We start from the raw sequence: 21,626 nt of genomic DNA, 5'->3' as shown, positions 1-21,626 counted from the left end.
TCCTGGCAGGGGTGATGAACGTCTGGGATAATCAGGGAATGAACGGTGGTTACAGCCGGAGAAGCGAGGAGGGTAGTCTGCTTCAAATGAGTTGTAGCCGCGGCGTTCATTTTGGAGCCTGCGACGACAGAAACGGGAAATATGGCCTCGGTACCCGCAGTAATAACAAATAGGGCGGGCTGGCCGCCAGGTGGGGTAGTATGCCGGCGCCGCGGCAGGTGGTGCCAATGCGGCGACATGAGCAGTGGTAGGCACCGGTGGCATAGGTGCTCCAACTGCAGGCGGCAAGGACGTGACCTGGGCGTACGTTGGCACATGTCAGATGGTAGGAGCGACAGGTGTTGGGGGAAGATGTCATTGAGGCCAGCTCTTCTTTGACAATACTACTCAGGCTGGCACTTGAAGTGTGGCTCAGATGCAGGGCGGCACAAATTACCTTGAGCCGAGAGCTCTTCACGAATTAGTCCACGAATAAGCGTACGGAGGTCAGCGTCGGCAGTGATAGCAAAGAAAGTGGGGTCAGGCTGCAGACGTATTGACTGTAGTTCGTCAAGGCATTGACAAGTCGATATGATGGCGTCGATAGTGGTAGGGTTCTGCACAGCCATGGCGTTAAAGGCGAGTGGCCCAATACCTTTAAGGACGTGCCGAACCCGCTCGGCCTCTGGCATGGTGTCATTTATGCGCCGGCAAAGTGCAAGAACATCTATAAAGGAAGTATAGGTCTCATTGGACCGCTGAAGTCTGGCTTCTAGCTTCTTTTTGGCGGACTTCGTGCGAACAGTAGGAGCGCAGAACTTTTGTTTAAAGGTAGCCCAGTCCAGAAACGTCGATTCATGATTTAGGAACCACGTTTTGGCCACATCCGTCAAATAAAAGGACACATTAATTAGTTTAAGAGAATCGTCCCACCGGTTGAAAGCACTGACCCAGCGTAGCTATCGAGCCAGTCATCAGCGTCGTCTCCGCGGAGACCGATGAACATCTGCGGGTCGCGCTGACGGCTACTGACAGTTCAAGTGGCAAGGGGAGCTGGAGTCGAGTTGGTAGGAGCCGGAATAGCGGAGTGGCTCTCTTGAGTCATGATGATGGTGGTCGGGGTCAAGCGGCGGTCAGAACGAAGCTCCAGGTGGATGCAGGTGACGAAGCAGCGGGGAAATCAAGGCGCACCTCCACCACGTGTAAGGTAACGCGAAGGTCGGACTTGGGGGGTCAGGTTTTATTGCAGTCCTGGAGCCTTGGTGCACCCTGCAGCCAAGCAGACTCCGCGATGACGATGGGTATCTGCAAGAAAGAGCAGGATGAAGATGAAGCAGCATGTTCAGCCGTGTGGAAGATGAAGCGCCACACAGTGCTCACAATACTTATTATTTACAAAACTGAACCCAACAAAAACAGCGATGTTTACCACAATAGTAATACCCCTGTGACACTACTAAAATTAATATAATGCACATTGGGTCATTGGCATGTTGCAATGTTAATTTGCTATTGTGCAAGAACACTTAATGCCCTTAACTTACTATCCTGTTTGGCATTGAATAAGTTTGGGAAATACATCCATTTTAAGTAGAGCCAAATCTATGCTCTTGACACCAGTGCAGAGCAGAAACAAGCAAAGTGCAAAAAAGTCTGCGTACACCATTGTAATGGTTCTTTATACTAAAAAAATGTTTATGTTTGGAAACTATTTGTACCACAGGGTGTTAGGAAAAGGCATTACTTTCTCTCAGCAGTGGCTCTGGTCTGCCCGCGAACGTCTCTGGTTTATGCTTTTTGTTTCTAGCTGGCCAGCTTTCCACGTGTATTTATTTTTAGGTACTTAATGGTGTAGCTGAGCGCTTCACCTTTTCGAGGTCAGTTCCATGACACATACGTGTGCACATCTGCACTGTATTAATTGTACTTGGAAGTGTTTTATACTTGGCTTTGATTTTTCATTGTTCAAGTGTTACAGCATAGGCAGATATATTTGCTGCCTCTAGTACTGCACAGAAAAGTTCTGGTCTCCTTTAAAATGGTGCATGGTGACAAACACCCAATTATATGCACTTCTATCCTTTAATTGGACCTTTTTTCCAGACTGTCACTGCCATCATTTGCAATTTACATGCACTATTGTGTAGCATTGAAGGAACCTCAATGACATTAAGTGCATGGGATTCCATTTCATTTCAATGAGAGATATTCTTTCAATGCCACAACGGTACAACATAACGACGCAGTATAAAAGAATATAGGCAATAGATAGCAGCGTTGATGCTGATGAGCATAAAATCACTTCAGAATAAAAAGTAATTAATGAGTAATAAATAGGCGGAGAGTTTACATGATGACATAAAATGAGCAATAAAACTATAACAACACGCTCTTGTTGGACAAATAACAAACACAGTGGGTAACTCATTTTTCTTTCACTTGCAGGTGATGGTGCCTACCCTCTGCAGCCATGGCTCCTCACACCTATCCCAGGGAACCATGCACGGGGCAGCCCTGCTGCAAGGTTCAACAGCGCACATTCGTCGCTCCGGTCTGTTGTTGAGCGTACCATTGGCGTCCTGAAGGGTCGCTTTATGTGCTTGCAGAGGTACCGGGCGTTGCACTATGAACCTGTTATGGCTGCAAAGATAGTTTCAGCATGTGCAGTGTTACACAATGTGTGCATTTACGTCCGGCAACCTTATCTGCTGAGCACAGACTCTGCCAGTGACGACCATGATGGCGACACAGACTTGTGTGACGATGAGGAGGAAACCCCTGCACTGTACCGGGAAGGCAGGAGGAAGCGGCATGAGCTGCTGCAAAGGTTCATGCATGACCCTCGTCAGTAAGTGCCCTGTAGATCCGCCAGCCACGTCTACACCGCCAGCCACGTCACCATCGCCAGCCACGTCACCACCACCAGCCATGTCATCGCCACTGCCAGCCACGTCACCATGTCCAGCAGCCCCTCTAGCATCAGCCACCTTAAATGTTTTTCAATTAAGGCAGCAACAAAGACGTTGCACTCATTAGTGGTTATTGTAGCGGGAAGTGAAAACGCTATTTTGAAATACTTTGTTTTTTTTTTCACATATTTGTGTCATGGCAAGTGTTCATGGCGTGGTGTTCTGATGGCTCTGTAGACCCACAGAACACTTTTTTTGTAGCATTTTTGTTTTATATTTCGAGAAAAGAAATCTCTGTTCACTTCTCGCACTTTGTATAAACTGCTTATGCTTGTGAACACAGTGTCAAGGTTTTGAAGTAATTTCAGTGCACTGCGATGCTTCAAACTAGTTCGGGTGTTGGTTGGTGCTAGTGTTGGTGTTATGTGCCTCATAGTTTTGTAGCCTTGTGGTGGTATTTCTGGTGTTTTGCCCTCCATTTTTGTGCCGTCAGTGATTCACTCAAGGTCCTTCCTGGCAAAGACGCTTCGTACGCGTGAGAAGTGCTCAATGGTGCTTGTGTTTCGTCAGCTGACGTGTTCCTGAACTTTGCACATCATATTATTAGGCACTGCAAAAGACTTGTAGCGATTGGTACTTTGATTATTCAGCTACATGAGGTCATGATCATGTCACTGCATATGGTAGTATGCCTCTAAGCAAGCCTGAACAAAACTCCAGCACCGCTTTTACTGATGCCTCTACAGACAGCATTTTAGTGCCACCATTCCCTGTATTGGCGGTTCAACCAGCTGGGATCCGTCTGTGCCGTGTTGAAAGTGGCCCAGCGGAAATGGTCTTTCAACTACTCAGCAACATCAATATCTTATGGTGAAAGCGTTTGATGCAGCCACTACTTACCGGCGCCACCTGTTCCTCATCCCAGTATTATACAGGTGTGCTACTGCTTTGCCTACCCTGGCCACGTCTTGCAAATGTGTCCTCACTGGCAAAGATTGTGTTCTGGTGCTTTAATGGCAAGATTACCTCCCTGGCCTTGTAGACTTTCTATATACTATCCTTATTCCCCAAACCAGTGGCTTCTACCATTGCAGAATAGTCCACTGGAAAAGATAGGAGTGTGAAACCTTCAGCTCCCCATGTTCCACTGTACATCCCCCAGCGCAACTCTGCTGGGCCAGAAAACGTCATTCGACCGATGGGGGTCGCAGCCGCCGATTTGCTGTTTTGCCTCCTCTCCAGCCGAAAACCAATGTCGTCAACCGAAGAGGCTCAGACACAAGCTTCAGAACAACCTAGATCTTGGCTATCTCATTGGGAACCCCTCACGTTTACAGGTGAATCTGATGAAAACGTTGAAGACTGGCTGAGCCACTACCAACAAGTCGGCAAGTATAATCGTTGGGATCAGACTGCTCAGCTTGGCAATGTTGTCTTCTTCCTTGCCGGCCGCCCTCCTCTGGTTTGGTGATCACGAGGACACATCACTTAGACCCGGTTTGTGGAGGAAATCTCCAAGTGCTTCAGTGACATTTCGGGCAATAAAAAGAGAGCCGAGCAGACCTTTGCACAAAGTGCTCAGGTTCTTGGTAAGCCATGCACGAAGTAAATTGAGGAAGTGCTCATACTTTGCCACCTTGTCAACAGAAACATGCCTGAAGATGACAAGGTTGGCCACCTCTTGAAAGGAATTGCCAGAGACTACAACTTCATCATTGCGAAAGAGAACGCGATGCAGCAGTGTCGTGCATTTGAGGCACTTAAGTCATGATGAATTTCCACAAAATTTGGTCGTCTAACTTAACGTCGCAAGTACCGCCAGCATCGACCTTCCTGCTTCTGAAGTCATCGTCTCGATGGTTTGGCAGATTATGTCAGCAGAGTTGACCTCTCAGCTGCAAGGTGCCGCTCATGATAGAGCACACCAGGCACGCTCTTCGCTTAAGTTACATATGGACCAGCCTGCTCCCTGGCCTCAACGTACCATCAGTACCAACAACGACCAGCGTACCGGCCAGGGCGGACACGATACCCCTTTTTGAATTTTACAAACAGTGACATGAACCGAATCAGTATTACAAAACATTTCTGCCTGAACCACCTCAACACATGCCCACTGGATATCCTCATTTGATACGGAGTCATCCCTCGTACTTCTACGGTAACCGAGAGGCACTAGTCTGCTACAGTTGTGGCCTTAGCGGACGCATCTCCCGGTATTGCCAGCATCGTCAGTCTGTGCGTTCTTCCGCTTGCTCCAGTCTCGATTTCAAGATCAAGTGCCATGTCAGTCTCATCCTTCTCTGGCAACTCTCTTTTTTCCGGTACTGACCGCACTGATTCTCCTGGCTCCGAGCATGACTCCGCCTCCCATCCGGCCAAGACATTCACTGTCGCCTCTCCAGTCCACCACCCATGGGAAACTAGCTGGTGCAACTGATGGAAGAAAGATCACTGGCTGGTCAATTTCACCCATACATTTTTCTTATTGTCATGCTGAAGAACGAAGTGTTGTGCGTGGGAACAATGTTTGTATAATTGCTTTAGTGGATACTGGTGCCGCTGTGTCTGTGATGACACTTTCATTTAGGAATTGCCTCTGTCGGAAAGATGTTTGCATGGGACTAAGCGACCACTTTTTTGTGGCATTGGGGGCGAAAGTTTAGCTTCTGTCATCCTTTGCTCAGCCCCTGTTGAATTGAGTGGCACAAGTTCCAGGACCGAATTTGTTGTATTGCCTCATGTCACGTATGACGCCATTCTGGGCATCGACTTTTGCGTTAGTGTGGCACATCACTGGACATTGAAGACGGCTAAATTTTTCTGCAATGAAACATGTCAGCCTTAGTAACGATCCATTCCCGAGTCGTGAAGATTTGCTTTTTCTCATGCAAGATGTGGTCTTGCCAGCTTATAATTTAACTGGACACTTGCAATGTATGAAGAAAAATGTGTTGGTCCCTCGTGTTGCTATCGACGCAGAAGACTGTTGTATGCGCATGTGGGCCCTGAACTATCCATACAGCCTGTGTGTCTACCGGCTGTCTCAAACTTGCAAGATGTGAACATAATGTTACCGAAGGCATCGCGGCCATTTCTGATTGCCCTCGCACTGCACTGAATATGCCGGGTTATTCTGATTAATTAGGAGCAGTGATAGCAAGCCGATATTCTCAACCGATCGACATGCATTACAGGACGTTCTCACGTCTCGTGCTGCTGTGTTTGTCTTTGCCAGGACAGGATCTCTTCCTTTTGTGCAAGACTCCCGCATGCAATATCGAATCAACAAGGGTAATAAAAATTCCATCAAGCAAAAACTGTATCGAGTCTGTTCAGCCGAACGTAAAAATATTCATGATCAAGTCAAAGAGATTCAGGAGTTTTGCAATCCATGGGCCGCCCCCGTAATACTATTGAGAAAGAAGGACAAATTATGGTGATTTTGCTTTGGTTATTGTCACTTCAATGCGGTCATGAAAAAGGACGTGTACACTGCCGCATATTCATTACGCTGTCGACTGTCTGCGTTCGGCATCATACTTCTCGCCCGTTGAACTCCGCTCTGGGTATTGGAAAATACCGATGCTCCCGTGTGACAGAAAATACTGCCTTTGTGATTAATGATAACTTGTTTGAATTTAATGTAATGTTGTTCGTCTTGTATAATGCGCCTGCGTTGTTAGAGCGTTTCATAGATACGGTTCTTGGTGGCCTGAAATAGGATATTTGTATGTACTATTTGGATAATGTTATCATATTTGGAGAGTCATTTGAAGAGTACATTTAACGCCTTGAAATGGTCCCTGACTGTATCAGCAACGCTGGACTCGTGTTGAATTCTAATAAGTGCTACTTGGAAGAATGACAAACTGTAGTCCTTTGCTTCCTTGTGGATAACGACGGCATTCAACCTGGTCCGCAGAAGATGGCTGCAGACTTTGAAAAGCTACCTACGTTCAAGAGGCTTTGGAGTTTTCTTGGACTGTTGTCTTATTGCCGCTTTATACCACGCTTTGCACACCTTGCAATCCCCTAACTGCCCTTCTCCACAAGGACTTGTAGTTGGTTTGGACACCTGACTGTGGTTCGGCTTTCAACCAGCTGAAATTTGCTCTGACCTCGGAACCCCTTTTGCGCCACGGGGATTCGTACTGACACTAAAGGCGTCGGACTTGGGGTGGCAGCGCTCGTACAGATTCATAGCGGTTCCGAGCTTGTAATTGTTTATGCCAGCTGCACCTTAACAAAGTCACAGAGCAATTGCAACGTAACTGAAGAGAAATGCCTAGCTGTTGTCTTTGCTGGTTTGGTTTGGTTTGTGGGGTTTAACGTCCCAAAGCGACTTAGGCTATGAGAGGCTGTAGTGGAGGACTCCGGAAATTTCAACCACCTGGGGTTCTTTAACGTGCACTGACATCGCACAGCACACAGACGCCTTGCCTTTCGCCACCAGCGAAAAGCGACCGCCGAGGCCGCGATTTGATCCATAACCTTGGGAACAGCAGTCTAGCGTCGTAACCACTGCGCCACCCTGGCGGGGCTGTAGGCTATTGAACACAACTGCTTATCTTGCAAGCTAGATAAGCAGCAGGCATGTAGCGTGTGGTAATCATTTTGAAGGCATGTGGCACACTTTAATTGCACTGGTTACTGGGCCATATCTGCCATGTGAACCACATGTTTTGCTGGGTACTTCATGACACACAAAATTTACAGTGACTGCTCAACACAACATACTTTGTCGTTCTGATAGCCTCAGTAGCACAACCTACCATGCTTCTTTGCACTATAGAAATGTGGCTAGCATGGAACATACTTGTGCTGTATCACTTTAAAATGTTACATTTATATATGTGAGCCTCACCTCACATGCCTCAAGGATCTTCGTGGGATGTGTGGTTCCGCAGGTGTTCTAAGCAGGCCTGCAGGGTGGCAATCGATGCTTGGAGTGTGCCATGCGCGGACTGCTGGGCACGGGCCATCTGTACTATGGCGTTGGCCTGTGCCTGTTGGGCCTGGGCCATCTGCTGCATGGCGTTAGCCTGTGCCTGTTGGGTCCGGGCCATCTGCTCCGTGGCGTTGGCCTGGCGCTCCGTGTGGGCTGCAATCTTTTTTCAGAAAGTTTGGAGGTGGAAAGGGACACTCAAGAGTGTGACGCTGTACATATAATGCTAATGTCACCCATCTGCAGATTGCCTTGCAGATCCTCGTTCATGTATATGCATTTTTTTACTTGCTTAAACTAACACCTCTGTCACACGGGCAACCTCACTGTCCATTGATTGAATGGCTATTAAAATTTTTGAGGGTTATCGAGATGTTTCAATAACCATTTAGTAGTGATCATGGGGTCTGACAAATGGGGCCACGGGTAACATCCAATAGAAATGTGAAGTAACAAAGGATAAGTAAGGTGTATATTGCGCACAATGTAATTTTTAAATAAAATTTCGTTCCAAGAAGGGTACTCAATTACCTCACAGCACAGCATAACCCACACCCACCACAGGCAAGCAATGGCGGAACAAATTCAATCGCTGCATTCATATTGTGCAATCGATGCAGCCACAGCTCAGCAGTGGTCTTTGCTGCAGGCATAGTTGCTATTGTTAAAAGCACATGTGGGACTCTTGCTCTCGGTTGTCGCAAAGCGTGTTAAAGGGCTAACATGAGCGAACCGCTACATCGTGCTGTACTACCACAGAACAGCAGCTAGACACCCTAGAACAGAGCCTATTTGTTTACATCTAAACACTGCTTATTCTATCGGGAGATAATTTTTTCGTGCAAAGAACTAATTGATGACCTGTTTAATGTAGTGTAAATAATTTCACCCAGAAGATGTTTTATTTCTTTTCACCTTAGGGTGAGTGCAAGGCTGCTGTCAATGTTCCTTGTCATTTCAATGGTTATTCGCAAACCTCATTGATTCAATGTCCGTAGAGTTCACTCATCACTGAAAAACACCGTGTAGCAGTGGCCGATCCTCATTAAGTTCGATCCCCATTAACTGAATAAGCATTGAAACTGCCTGTGTGACAGGGGTGTAACCCCTTCATTGGTTCCTCTGTTATCTACAAAAAATTGTCATTGAAAAAAATTTCAAAATATTTTGACCGATATTCGAAGGGATTTTATATGCTAACTGGTTATGAGTAAAGGAAGTCAGCATAGATACTTATAAAACCCCTTCTTAAGTTAGAACGAGACGAACATGGTTTACACAGTATGAAGGAGCACTGAACAAGGGTAAATTGGGTACGCCTCAGTTCGCAGGTCGAGCCAACGTTTCGACAAGTGGACTTTCGTGTGGACAAAGCGATCGTCACTGGCAGGGGTTTTAATATGCTTTTGCTTCCGAAGAAGAAAAGCTGAGGAGAGGAAAATAGGTGAAGCGGAGTGTGGAGGGGAGGATGGGTGAGAAGAAAGCGGGTCATGAAGTGAAAAAAAAAACATTTCTTCAGTATGTATTTCTCCCCCTGGAACCAGGGATCCTGTGGCCTGCAAAAGAAGTAAAAGTGGCAGTACCAGGAAAAAATGCAATACCGAGTAGATGATTTGTCACCACTTAAGCAGGTTTGGTGCAAATACACCTTACTGAGGGACAAGCTTTGCAAAGGGCCCTGATAAGGAATATATCTAAGGGGGACAATTCTTAGAACTTTCTGCAAAGGTTGAGGGAGAGAAGTTCAAAGACAGAATAATAACTGCACGTTGAGCCACAACTGACATGAAAAAAAAAAGTTTCAAGTGATAAGGAGGAAATGTGTTTGGAGAAACATGTGCAACTTATGCTATTGCGGAGGGAAGTAGAGCGCACATGTGTTGTGATTAAACTGCATGATTGATGCTATGTGGTATTGTTTTCCCGAATAGTTATTATGCAGAGGGAATATATTTAAGGGATTGTAACGTTCCTTTAGACATATTTATTCCTGCTGGTTCGAATGTTCTAAATTTATGATTTCGATATGCCTCTCTATATTTTATGTCCCTTACACATTTAAAGCCTGCCTGGAGAATATATAATTTATTTTCTTCAAACTTATGGTCTTTCTGATTGAAATGCTGAGAAACTGATTTCGAGAGGTTTTTGCATGTGTCTGCCCGATGTCCATTAAGCCTTATGTTCATTGGTTGCCCTGTCTCTCCGGTGTACTGTTTATGACAAAAGGAGCATTCAAGAAGGTAGACAACGTTTGAAGATGTGCAGTTCAAGCCTGATTTTATGTGAAAAGTTAGATCGCTTGCATTACTTTTAACCGTGGTGTCTTTTTGTATATGACTGCACATCTTACATCTAGATCGAGAGCAAGGGTGTGGTTGTGTTGAATGCTTGTTGTCGAGTTTAGAATGTACTAAAATATCTCTGAGTACATAAGGCTTAAGCGACATCGGCCAGACACAGGCAAAAACCTCCCGAAAGCAGTTTCTCAGCATTTCAATCAGAAAGACCATAAGTTTGAAGAAAATAAATTATATAATTTCCGGTGAGGCTTTAAATCTGCAAGGGACATAAAATATAGAGATGCATATCTAATTCATAAATTGAGAACATTAGAACCAGCAGGAATAAATATGTCTAAGGAATGTTACAATCGCCTAAGTATATTCCCTCTGCATCATAACTTTTCGGGAACGCAATACCACATAGCGTCAATCGTGCGGTTTAATCACCACACATGTATGCGCTATTTCCCTCCGCAATAGCATAAGTTGTACATGTTTCTCCAAAAACATTTCCTCCGTATCACTTGCTACTTTTTTTTTATGTCAGTTGTGACTCACTGTGTGATTATTCTGTCCTTTAACTTCTCCCCCCCCCCCCCCACCTTTGTAGAATGTTTTAAGAATTGTCCCACTTAGATATATTCTTTATCAGGGCCCTTTACAAAGCCTGTCCCTCTGTATGGTGTATCTGCACCAAACCTGTTTAAGTGGTAATTAATCATCTACTCGGTATTGTAGTTTTTTCTGGTACTGCCGCTTTTACTTCTTTTGCAGGCCACAGGATCTCTGGTTCCAGGCTGAGAAATACATACTGAAGAAACTTTTTTTTTTCCCCATGACCTGTTTTCTTCTGACCCATCCTCCCCTCCACACTCCTTCACCTACTTTCTTCTCACCCACTTTCCCTCCCCAGCTTTTCTTCTTCGGAAGCAAAATCGTATTTAAACCCCTGCCAGTGATGATCGCTTTGCCCAGACGAAGACAAGTCCACTTGTAGAAACGTTGGCTCGACCTGCGAACTGAGGCATACCCCATTTGCCCTTGCTAGTGCTCCTTCATACCCTTCTTAAGTAAGTTGTATTGTGCCTGCATGACCTAGGAGTAGCATATTTTACTCCTTATATAAACATCCTGGGAGGTTCGATTCCCAGTAGCCCAAGTTGGCAGTGCCTGCCATCCCCTGGTCTCGTGATACTGCACAACACTAACCATTCAGTCACTACCTGGCCATGTCACATGTCAGGTACTTTTTGCCAGTCCATGCTCGTTACTTTTTCATTTCACAACGGTAGTGGCAGAGCTGAAAAACGTTCCCTTTAGTGGCATTGTGCTGCAACAGCATACCTATCCACATGCAAATTGGTTTTCTTTAACTTTCTATGAAGATATTTTTTAATGCTTACTGCAGCCAGATGGGTTGTGACGTTTGCCTGGTCAACGTCCATCTGCTCCACTTGGTGCCCTTGTGCAGATGGACGGCGATGTGACCGCCTGTGTGAGGCACCTTGTGGATGTGCAGGTGGCAGGGCAGCAGATGTGCTGGCTGGTGGCAGTGCTGTGGAGGTGCTGGGCTGCTCATCGATGTCTGTGATTGCAGTGTGACGTGAGCAACTTTCTAAAATAAGGCATTACCTACTCATTACTGTTCATCAAAGTATAGTCGTGCCTACAAAGAAAACTCGCGAAATCTTCACAGTTGCAGAAATTATGATTCTGGTTTTGTCACTTCATCCAAGATCACTCTCTGACTGGGGCAGTTGCTGAACCAAGCTTAGCAGGATGACCAGCACACGGTAGGCGTAGAGAAATTTTATCACTAGGTTTAAGTTGAAATGAAGCACGTCTTTGAGCTTTTAGACTGAATGCGTTTTTCAAAGAAGTTGGTCATTTCACATGCAGTGCAGTTGCAGCATTGTACATTTGATCTTGGGGACATCTTGTTGAGTAGGAGACTCAGAGAGGAGTGATTACTGTTGGTACCCTTTGCAAAGGTGTGCTCACCAAGTATACACTGTACTTTGCTCACAAATGGATTATAATGGTGTGGTGGTTAGAGCAATAGACTAATTGAGGAACTAAAGTTTCTTCACAGTAAATGTCAAGCTGCGAGGACAAAACCGGTGCAGTGATAATTATTTGGTTTGCTTGAACACACTGCTTTCTTGTGATGTGTTAGGTCCTTGCTCTTAAGTGCCAACATTATGTGGTATGGAAAACTACCGATAGTGGTATTTCGACACAGTACCCATGTTCCTCGGTGGGTGGCGGTGTAACAGGCGGTCTGGGTGCCTGGGCCACGGGTGGCGGCCTGGATGCCTGGTAGTGGAGCACAGGGATATATACATAACACCTTGTATCATGTTTCAGTTGCGGCATGTTGCCTGTTGAGGCTTTCAGCAGTTGCTTTGTAATTTCACTCGGGAAGCCTGCAGCACTAAATGCCTCCACCCCAAGGACCCTAAGTCAAGGGTACTAGGTTGGTGCTTTGTTACAAACCTGTGTACAGCACTGTTTGCCAAGACATTTGAACTCAGCCTTGTGCCTAAGGCAATCTTATAACTGCTTGTTTGTGCGTGTGCACATGGCCTTGTTGCATACTATTTGTAATGTGAAGCTGAAAATTTGCAAGGTGTTGACCCAGCTTCATGGTTGTACTGAGAATGTTGTGTGTTATATACAATGTATGCTGCACAACTGGCGAGCATAGCTCCGTGCATTTGTGTGTTTTCATGCTGTGGCCTTTGTTGATTTCAGTAATTGAATTAAAACTGTGTACTATAAGCTTTCAGCATGATCATTTCATTCCTCTCGGGCATTGTGGCTACATCCCATGCTGTGCCCACACAAGTTAACATGGCTGAAATCTTGTCTGTAAGGGACATATTGCCACATATGTTCCTCTAAAAAATGTTATGATTACTGAAAAACATGTTGTATAAAGTTGCCGCATTGTTCGTGTGAAAGCTCAGTTATCCATTCTTTTAACTGATGCCTCCATGTCATACCCTACCTTTGGTATGGCCTCAATGATGTCATTTTTACCTGCTACTTATAGCAGCACGACTGCTGTAGGGTTGGTAAAATGAAATAGTCACATAATGATCCACTGTAATACTAATGTCCCCGAACTGGTCGAGTTAACTTGAAATTGATGTACGCTCTAGGAGAAATATGGCAGAGGCCTTTGCCCTGCAGTGGGTATAGTCAGGCTGATGATGATGATGATGTATGCTCTCAGTGTGGATAAGAGCACCCGATAGACACTTTGATCAAATGCACAGTTGCTTATTGGGCAAAACTACACTTTATGTGTACAGTCATGGTCAGAAGTAGATGAAGTGCAACAGATTGTTACAAGGCGGTTATGAATAAACTATGGTAACCGTGGCACAAAGCCTGTGTTATATACATGCAAGTGAAAACCTGCACGAATCAGTCTGCAGTGCACATCTAAAAGAACCTTGAAATATTACATCTTGCCCTTTGATAGAAGTTTTCTATGAATTGTACATATTAACGCATGCAGACATCTATCTACATGTACAGCAAAGTACCTCACCCGCGAGGTTGCTGTTCTTGGCCGGGCACCGAAGACTGCGGGGGCCCTAAAACCGGCGGCGCAGTCCTGACCGACGATCGTAATAATTTGAGTGTCGGTTTTACTGAGGACTGCGCCTGGGTTCGGCAGCCCACCGCCGGTTCTCCTGCAAGGTTGGCATAGTGATAACCGACTTTTTGGCAGACGCACATTTCTGTATGGACGGGCAAAAAAATTGCGTCCACTCTATAGTACGTTAACTCGCCTGTGCTCGGCAGCAACCGACGCTGCTGTTCTCCGCGCCGCCCTGACTCGCTCCTGCCAGACCCACCTCCAGTCCTGAGGGGACCGAGTAGCCGGCCCTATGCCGTTCAACTCAGCCGCCAGCTGAGTCCATAATCGCCGCCTTGTTTCGGCGGTTATGCTGTCGTCGGCCGCATGGGCCAGTGCAGGATGGTAATTAATAAAATTTAACATAGCTTCCATTTGGAGAGCACTGCAGCGCGGCGCGTATGCTCCGCGCTGCTCGCTGTCCGACATGCTGCCAACGCTTTCAGATTCCATTTTCGTTCTGACGCTTCGCACAGATAACAGCGGGTGCAGCAGCCGTACTGTGCCTTTTGAGCATGACTATGCATATGTTTCTCGACTATGAGATAAAGTCGTTTGTGTATACGAGCACATTTTACGAAAGCAACACGGCCGCCAATCACCCTATTCCTACCCAGTCATCTTCATAGTAGATTTTCACGGCACGCATGACATGGCTTTGTAATGAAAGGAAGCTTCTGTGTCGCCAGTTATCTCCGAAGTCTTTTGCTAGGTCATGGTTCTGTAATCTTCGGTTCTATCTACGGATACTCCGACGGCAGTTTGTTGTGGCCCGAGAAAAGTTTCAGCGAGCAATTTATATTCTACTTGCTGCACGCATTTCGTAAACTGAGTCTGTTGCTGCACGGCATATGGCAATGTTCTGCTGGCGCAGAGAAAATGCTATTGAAGACTGCTTGAAATAGTTGTTGCAGAACAAGCGACTTGTGCGCTGGGTAACGAAAAGTTTATTTTGCATGCGCCAGATTATATGAAATTGCTATGTCTAGGGCACAAAACAACTTAATGAATTTTTGCTTGTTAGCGCGCTTCCCATCCTCTGGTTTGGTTTAATATATAGAGTTTTGTTTGCTGTAAACGTCCCAAAGCAATCAAGGCTATCAGAGAAGCCGTGGTGGAGGTCTTCGGAACTTTCGACCACATGGGGTTCTCATCTCAGAACACGCGGGCCTTCCTTTTCGCTCCCATCGAGAAGCGGCTGGGGTTCGACCCCGCATCCTTGCACACAGTATATTTCAGTCTTTTGTTCCATCTTGATACTGCTACAAACAGTGGCTGCATGGCCGCGCGCTTCTAGTTACTGTACAGTCAAAGCCAATTATGCCCATAAAAAATACTACAGTCGGCAGTGATCGAGACGCCTCTGCACCGATTCATCTGGGCGTTTGATCGCATCACGTAAGTACGCAATCGATACCTTTGACGATAATTTAAATCGACGAGACGCGAGATTGCTTCGCGCTAAGAACTGAGGGCTTCCCAACCTGCCGCCCTTCATCGCAATGCTCGGTCAGGTTTCCATAAAAGTTTTGCTCGACTCGAGTCCTAGTTCAAAAGTGAGGTTACTACGAGGAACATGCGAGCGCTCGCTCCGTAAATGCATACGACCATTACACATGTTTTTCGATACCGGCTGTGAACGAGAAACGGACTGCACGACACCTTAGACTATGCTTGCTTAAAAAAACTGGCCGCTAGCGCTTCGTAACCAGAAGCGACTGAGCGCCGAAGCGACCGAGCCTAATTAAATACCACCGCCCAACGCATGTGCGGCTACACCTAGCTGCAGTGCCGGCTGTGCATCTGTGCGACGCGTACGCGGCGTCTCGACGCATGCACCGCTACCGCAGCTTTTCAGCTGGATCGGTTTCGTATCGTCGTAGGTTCCCCTGGGTTCGTATTTGGCGCCGAAAAGCAGACGACGGCTCTACCTTTTCTTGTTTTTTTTACTACGCTTTCAAATTTTGTCATCATTTTTTGTGTACACGCGTTTTAGCGCCGCCCCAATTTTCACGTCACGAGTACGTCAAAACATGGCCGAAAACGCGAATGTCGAGGATCGGGCCCCCGCATACTGCTGAAAAGTTTTAAAGAAGGCAGCGCTTAGACCATCCGGCCCAGGTGCTTTCCCAATTGTCAGGTCATCTATTGCAGATACTATCTCCTGCAACGTTATCGGTGTTTCCAGGCGCGCTTTACTTTCGTCATCCAGTGCAGGCATCAGTCTTAGAAAATCTGTTTCAAAGCCGCCTACAGTCTGAAGCTTAGCGCTACGTAGTTCTTCGAAGCGCTCTGCTACCGAACGCTGAATATCTTTAGCATCTTCAGTGATATGGCCGGCATACCTTATACTCCTTATTTCTTTCTGGCAGGCGTATCTTTTCTCGTCTGCTAGCGCTCGTTTTGTCGGCACTTCTCCTGCCCAAAGTTTTTCAGCCCTTGCACGTATGATAGCCGCTGTGTATCTTTCGCTGTCGATTGTTTCCAACTCACTTTTTATCTCTCGTATTTTACTGGCGAAATGCCCTGGCACAGAACTTTCCATGCTAAAAAAAAAAGCTGGAGTTGTTCATTCAGTTCTTTTTCTTTTTCTTTATGCCGCACCTTACTGCTCTTTTCTATGGATTTCAATTTGACCCACTCTTTGAAGCTGTCCCATTCCTCTGCAAAACTTACTGGTCGCATAGCAAGACGATTTTCAAACTCGGTCTTAACTTCCGTAAGGAACTCTTCATCGGCAAGAAGTTTGGCATTCAGTTTCCATAGGTGCCAGTTAAAGCGCGATTTCTTTCCTTTGCGACCAAACACTGCACTCACGAGACAATGATCGCTGAAAGACACAGGTTTGACCTCATATGCAGTACATAGGGAAACAAGATCTACCGAGGCATACACCCTGTCCAATCTAGCATGGCTATCTCGCTGAAAGTGCGTGAACTCTGGCTGGTTTCCAGTGGAGAACACACTACCAACATCCTCAAGGCCATACTCATGCACAAGTGCATTAAACAGCTCGGAGCTTCTGTCTCTTCGATGTTTACACTTCGCCGCTCGGTCCACAGCTGCGCACACACATTTGTAGTCACCAAATACAAGCAAGATTTTGTCGACCTTGAACCACACCTCAATAGACTCAAAAAACAATTCACGCTCACATCCTGAATTGGGAGCATACACACACACAACACGCATAAATTAGAGTAGGTAAAATCGGTAACCAAAAGCCGACCGCTTGGACAGGCAAAAACGGACTCTACGCTTACTCCCAGCGTGTTACGTATAAATAAAAGGCATCCACCCGATACACCAACAGAATGGCATACACACACATGAAAGTTTGCTTGAAAAGAAGCCACCATACGTTCAGTGCTTTCTTGGCTCTCAATCTTTGACTCTTGCACAGCTGCTATATCTATATCATTATCCAAAAGGAGACGACTGAGCTGGCATTGTCGCTTTCTCGCTCCCAGTCCTCTGGCATTCAAAGTAGCTACATGTAACGGCGAATTAAGCTTGAGAGTCATGTATTAGAGAGAGACGCCCATACCCGCATGGTGCCTACCTTCACGGTTGCGTGGCCTCCGCTTCTGACGAACAACGGCGTATGCATGCATGTAATGTCCTCCCAGCAGAACGTCGGGCTGCATTCAAACGAAGTCCAAGCACCGTTTTTCATTTTTTTTTTCACACACGCCCCGCTTGGTTGCAGAATGTTCCTGACGCTGGTCGGTAGGCAGCCGACCCACAAATTGTTCAGGACACCACAAAACCTACGGAGGCGGTTTCCCCGCCTGCCGCATGTCGGCAGAGAAGTTCGGCTTCGGTCTCAAAGTCGATCTTCGGATGGCCGCAGTTTTCGGCGGCGGCTCACCACAAACGCCGCCTGGCAGCTGAGTCTCCTCGAAGCTTTCCTCGTGTGGACGTTTTGAGGCAATGAGGGCCGCTGCCTCCGGCCCAATTTCCATGGCATCAGTGCAAGGAGGCTCAGTACTCAGATGCTCCTCAGCGTCAGAAAACTTGATTACGTCTTCTGACGCTTCCTTTGAAGCGCTTTCGTGGTCCTGCTGATCCTGCGATGGAACGTGCGAGACGTGCCAAGTTTCATTCTTTTCACTTGAGACCGTCACCTTATGCTTAGTTAAAACCGTCATGGAAGGCGCGTCCTGTTTCGTTCACTGTCCTCTAATGTCGGCCGCCTCCTCCGCATCCACCTCATCCATTAACAACTCGGACGTGTCCTCGCTGGTCCCAGGTCCGGCAATGCTTGCGTAGGTACGTGCACACTGGCTGTCTTCATGACCGAACCGTCGACAGGTTCCGCAGCGAGGAACCCGGCACTCCTTGCGGATGTAACCCGTGCTCCGACAGCGTAGGCACAAGGGAGGTCTGCCTGGCACAACAACGAGCGCCAGCTTACCGCTAACGTTCAACTGATGTGGCAGGTCATCCAGCTTCACGCCAGCTTTCAACTTGAGCGTGACAAGTCTAGTAGTTGAGCCTTTTTCTACCATACCCTTCACACGCCTGCGCTCCCTTGTAACTTCTAACACCTTTCCATACGGCGTAAAGGCAGCACGAACATCCTCGTCTGGCACGTTGAGTAGCAGCCAGTGAAGTTTCAGCCGCACGTCCTGGTTCGCCGAGTCAATTACCAAGCAGCGACCGTTTTTCACACACAACTCGCCTACACTAACAAGCTTAGTCACCGCTTCAGAGTCCTTGAGAGTGACAGCACAGACGTGGCTCATCCGATACGCCCCCATCGCAACAACATCGGGGATCAGCGAATGCTGTGCCAACGCGTCGCGGAAATCTTCCACCCGGTAAGGGCGGGCCCTGATATCGGCGTGCAAAAAAACCGTATTCAAAACAAACCGACCTGTTGGCAGTGCAGGCAAAACAACTTGATAAGCCTGTTCAGCAGTCCTGTTACCGCGGCCTGACATAGCCGCTAAAGCCGCTCCTGAGGAGCCCTGCATCCTGCGTCCGTTCACTGGCGTGGCCGGAAGCAGAATCACACCATGAGACCGCCATCTTTCTGACGACGGGAATCGAACCCGGGCCTCCTGGGTAAGAGCCAGGTATCCTAGCCACTAGACCACGCCGACTTTATTTCTTCTTTATTGCCGTGAAACACAAAACAAAATACACATGATAAAACACGTCAACTACACTTGAGCTAACGCGTACGCGGCTAAAATCTTTTCAGGTTCACCAACTCATCAAATAGACATTGCCATTGTGGTGAATCCTGCTGAATCCTGAAAGTTTCGCGTATATACACCGCACTTTCAATGTAGTTTTCACGCGCAGATCGTGTATTTATATCTGCGTGACGCACCTGCATTCGTGTTTTCCACAAACTATGGAGGCCAAGAAGCATAATTAAATCATAAGGTGCATCATCGTTCTGCACTGGTAGGAATCTGATACCGTACGGTGTTAGGGGAAGTTCCTTTTTAATTGTCCTTTGGAGGACGTGTCATAGAAAGACAGCATCCCAACACTGTAAGAAGACGTGTTCAATTGTCTCCGGTTTTTTGCACAACAGGCAATTTGTTGTCCATGGGACGAAGATACCTTTTTCATTCAGCCAGGTTTTAACAGGGAGCGTCTTAGAGTGAAGTTTGAAAAGGAACGTTTTAGCAGATGGCCTCAGGGGCATCTTCTTGACTCTTTTCAAAACGTCCTGCCCTGGGCCTCCACAGTGTAATGCCCGGTAAAAAGGCACCGGGAGCATCACGTCAATGAGATCTTTATACAGTTTTTTTCTGGGAACATTGAAAAGGTAATCAAAAGAAAACCGCACTTCCAGCAACTTGCATGAGAAAACAACCTCGCTCAGGTAGCCAGTCACAGTACCAGGCATGCTTTCACATGACACAATCCATTCAGGGAGCAGCCTCTGCAATCGCACTTGCATCGCAGTTCTTAGAAAGGTGTCTTTTTGATCACGCAGGAATATTGTCGCATAGCGAGCTATGCCTATGTCGCGCGCCGTTTTCCGGACCCGTACACAGCCGGGGAGCGGTCCTTTTTTCTTGCCTGCACGGCGTGGCTGTGCTTTCCCCTTCTTCTTGGGGGGTATTCGCGATGTACGCCGTTCGGAAAATGGTTAACGGCTGTGAAGGAGGCGAGCTGTTGAAAGCTCTCGTCCTAACCGGTTAACGCCTGAGGGCTTGGGGGCGACGGCTGAGAGCACGGAGGGAGCTTTGTGTTTTGTGCCGTCTGCGTCCTTGCGGCCCATGTGTTTTTGGTTTACCTTTTGTGTGTTTGGGTGCCAGGCGGAGATGCGCCGCGTCTTCTAGAAATTCACGCGGTGCTCGCCAGGAAACAAACTCGCGGGTACCGGCGTCCTATTGGTTTCTCAGCTGTAAAGAAAGTCGTCTCATTGGCTCCGATAAGCGCATTTCCGCCTGGTAAAGAACACTGCCTGGAGAGTCCTGAAGAACGTAGACAGAGGGGTTTTGGCGGCAAGTAAGGGAGGACGGCGACCATCCAAGCTGCTGCTCGGGACCCCTGCTCGGAAGATGTCGCGTATGCCTAACTGAGGTGTTGTTAATTTGAGTTTGTTGTTTATTTGGTACTACTGGATTCGCTTAAATTATTGTTTGAGTTCATCTTTATTAAATTCACTTAACTTGTGTCATCAATCGAAATCGCCTGGTCCCTTTCTTCAATGCGGCGGAGCCGTCGTGCCGTCACGAAAGTCCAACTGGCGAACACTTCGTTACAATATAAATCGCGAAACCACTTGACGCAAGAACAAATGGGCAAGGCCAAGCCTGCCCTTTTTAACAGAAATAAACAAATTCGTCCGGGCGGTTTTTTCCCATGTGGATGCCCAAATAAAAACAGCAAAAACGCGGTGCATTTTCTGGATTGAGGTTCGTGAGACACACAACACATTCATGAGGTACCACAGCCTCGAAATAAGAAATACATTGCAAATAGAAGCGCGCGAAAACATTGAGAGTTGCCTTCCTTGCCACGCATCCGCTTTTTCTTTCGCTCTGGATATTTCTTCCATCCAGTGCACGTTGGGATCTCGATAACAATCTAAAGGCACGCCTAGATATCGCGTTGGGAGAGCAGACCATCGCAGCTTACAGAAGAAATCGGGTGTCACGTCCCAATCACCGTGCCAAACCCAGAGCTTTTCTCCAAATTGATCTTACATCCGGTTTGATCACAAAATGTTTGGACGACACTCGTGACTTCACATATGCTCTTTCTGGTTGCACAAAACACTGCTATGTCATCAGCATAAGCTAGCATTTTTACGTGTGCTGATTGCAGCTTGAACCCTAGAATGCGATCGCTATCAATGATAGCCAAGCCAAGTGGCTCTAAATACAGTGCAAAAAGCAGGGGTGAGAGCGGGCAGCCCTGCCTTACCGATGAACGTACTGCGATGCTGTCAGTCAGTTCACCATTCACTATAATACGGGTCGTGCAGTTCGCGTAAGCCATTTTAACACCCTCCACTATGACTTTTCCAAGGTTAGAATGCTCCAAAATGGAAAAAAAAATTTCGTGAGAAACACGGTCAAAGGCTTTAGCCAAATCTAACTGCATCATGGCTATCTGACCACCGAGTGCATCAACACATTCTAGTACGGTTCTTGCGACATGTCTATTCGTGGCAGTGGATCGACCCTTGATGCCGCACGTTTGATGAGACCCAACCAATTTCTTTATTACGCTTTGCAGTCGTTTTGCTAAAACCTTCATGTACACCTTGTAGTCAACATTGGTGAGGCTAATCGGTCGATATGACCCCACCAACAGTCGTTTCCCGGATCATCTGTCTTGGGTATTAGAACAATGTGCGATGTAGAGAAAGACAGTGGGGC

At 46.9% G+C, this 21,626-nt stretch overlaps 1 protein-coding gene and 1 non-coding gene across 2 annotated transcripts in view; both read right to left on the bottom strand.

Moving 5' to 3' along the window:
* Positions 1–7,765: 7,765 nt before the first annotated feature.
* Positions 7,766–21,626, bottom strand: part of LOC146204549 (uncharacterized) — a 28,158-nt gene continuing 14,297 nt past the window's right edge. Inside the window, exons 2-3 of the mRNA XM_084604757.1 lie at positions 11,525–11,706; positions 7,766–7,999 (exon numbers count right to left, since the gene is read on the bottom strand). Coding sequence (XP_084460883.1) covers positions 7,766–7,999; positions 11,525–11,706 — 416 coding nt within the window. The remainder of the gene's footprint in view (positions 8,000–11,524; positions 11,707–21,626) is intronic.
* On the bottom strand, positions 18,807–18,877 carry TRNAK-CUU (transfer RNA lysine (anticodon CUU)). The gene has a single exon. It is a non-coding gene; the product is annotated as a tRNA-Lys (tRNA).

Source organism: Amblyomma maculatum, chromosome 1 (assembly GCF_055883805.1).
Source record: "Amblyomma maculatum isolate TAMU_Amacu chromosome 1, ASM5588380v1, whole genome shotgun sequence".
Taxonomy (NCBI): domain Eukaryota; kingdom Metazoa; phylum Arthropoda; class Arachnida; order Ixodida; family Ixodidae; genus Amblyomma; species Amblyomma maculatum.
The sequence above is the reverse complement of the archived record's forward strand: the minus strand, read 5'-3'. Positions and strand labels throughout refer to the sequence as shown.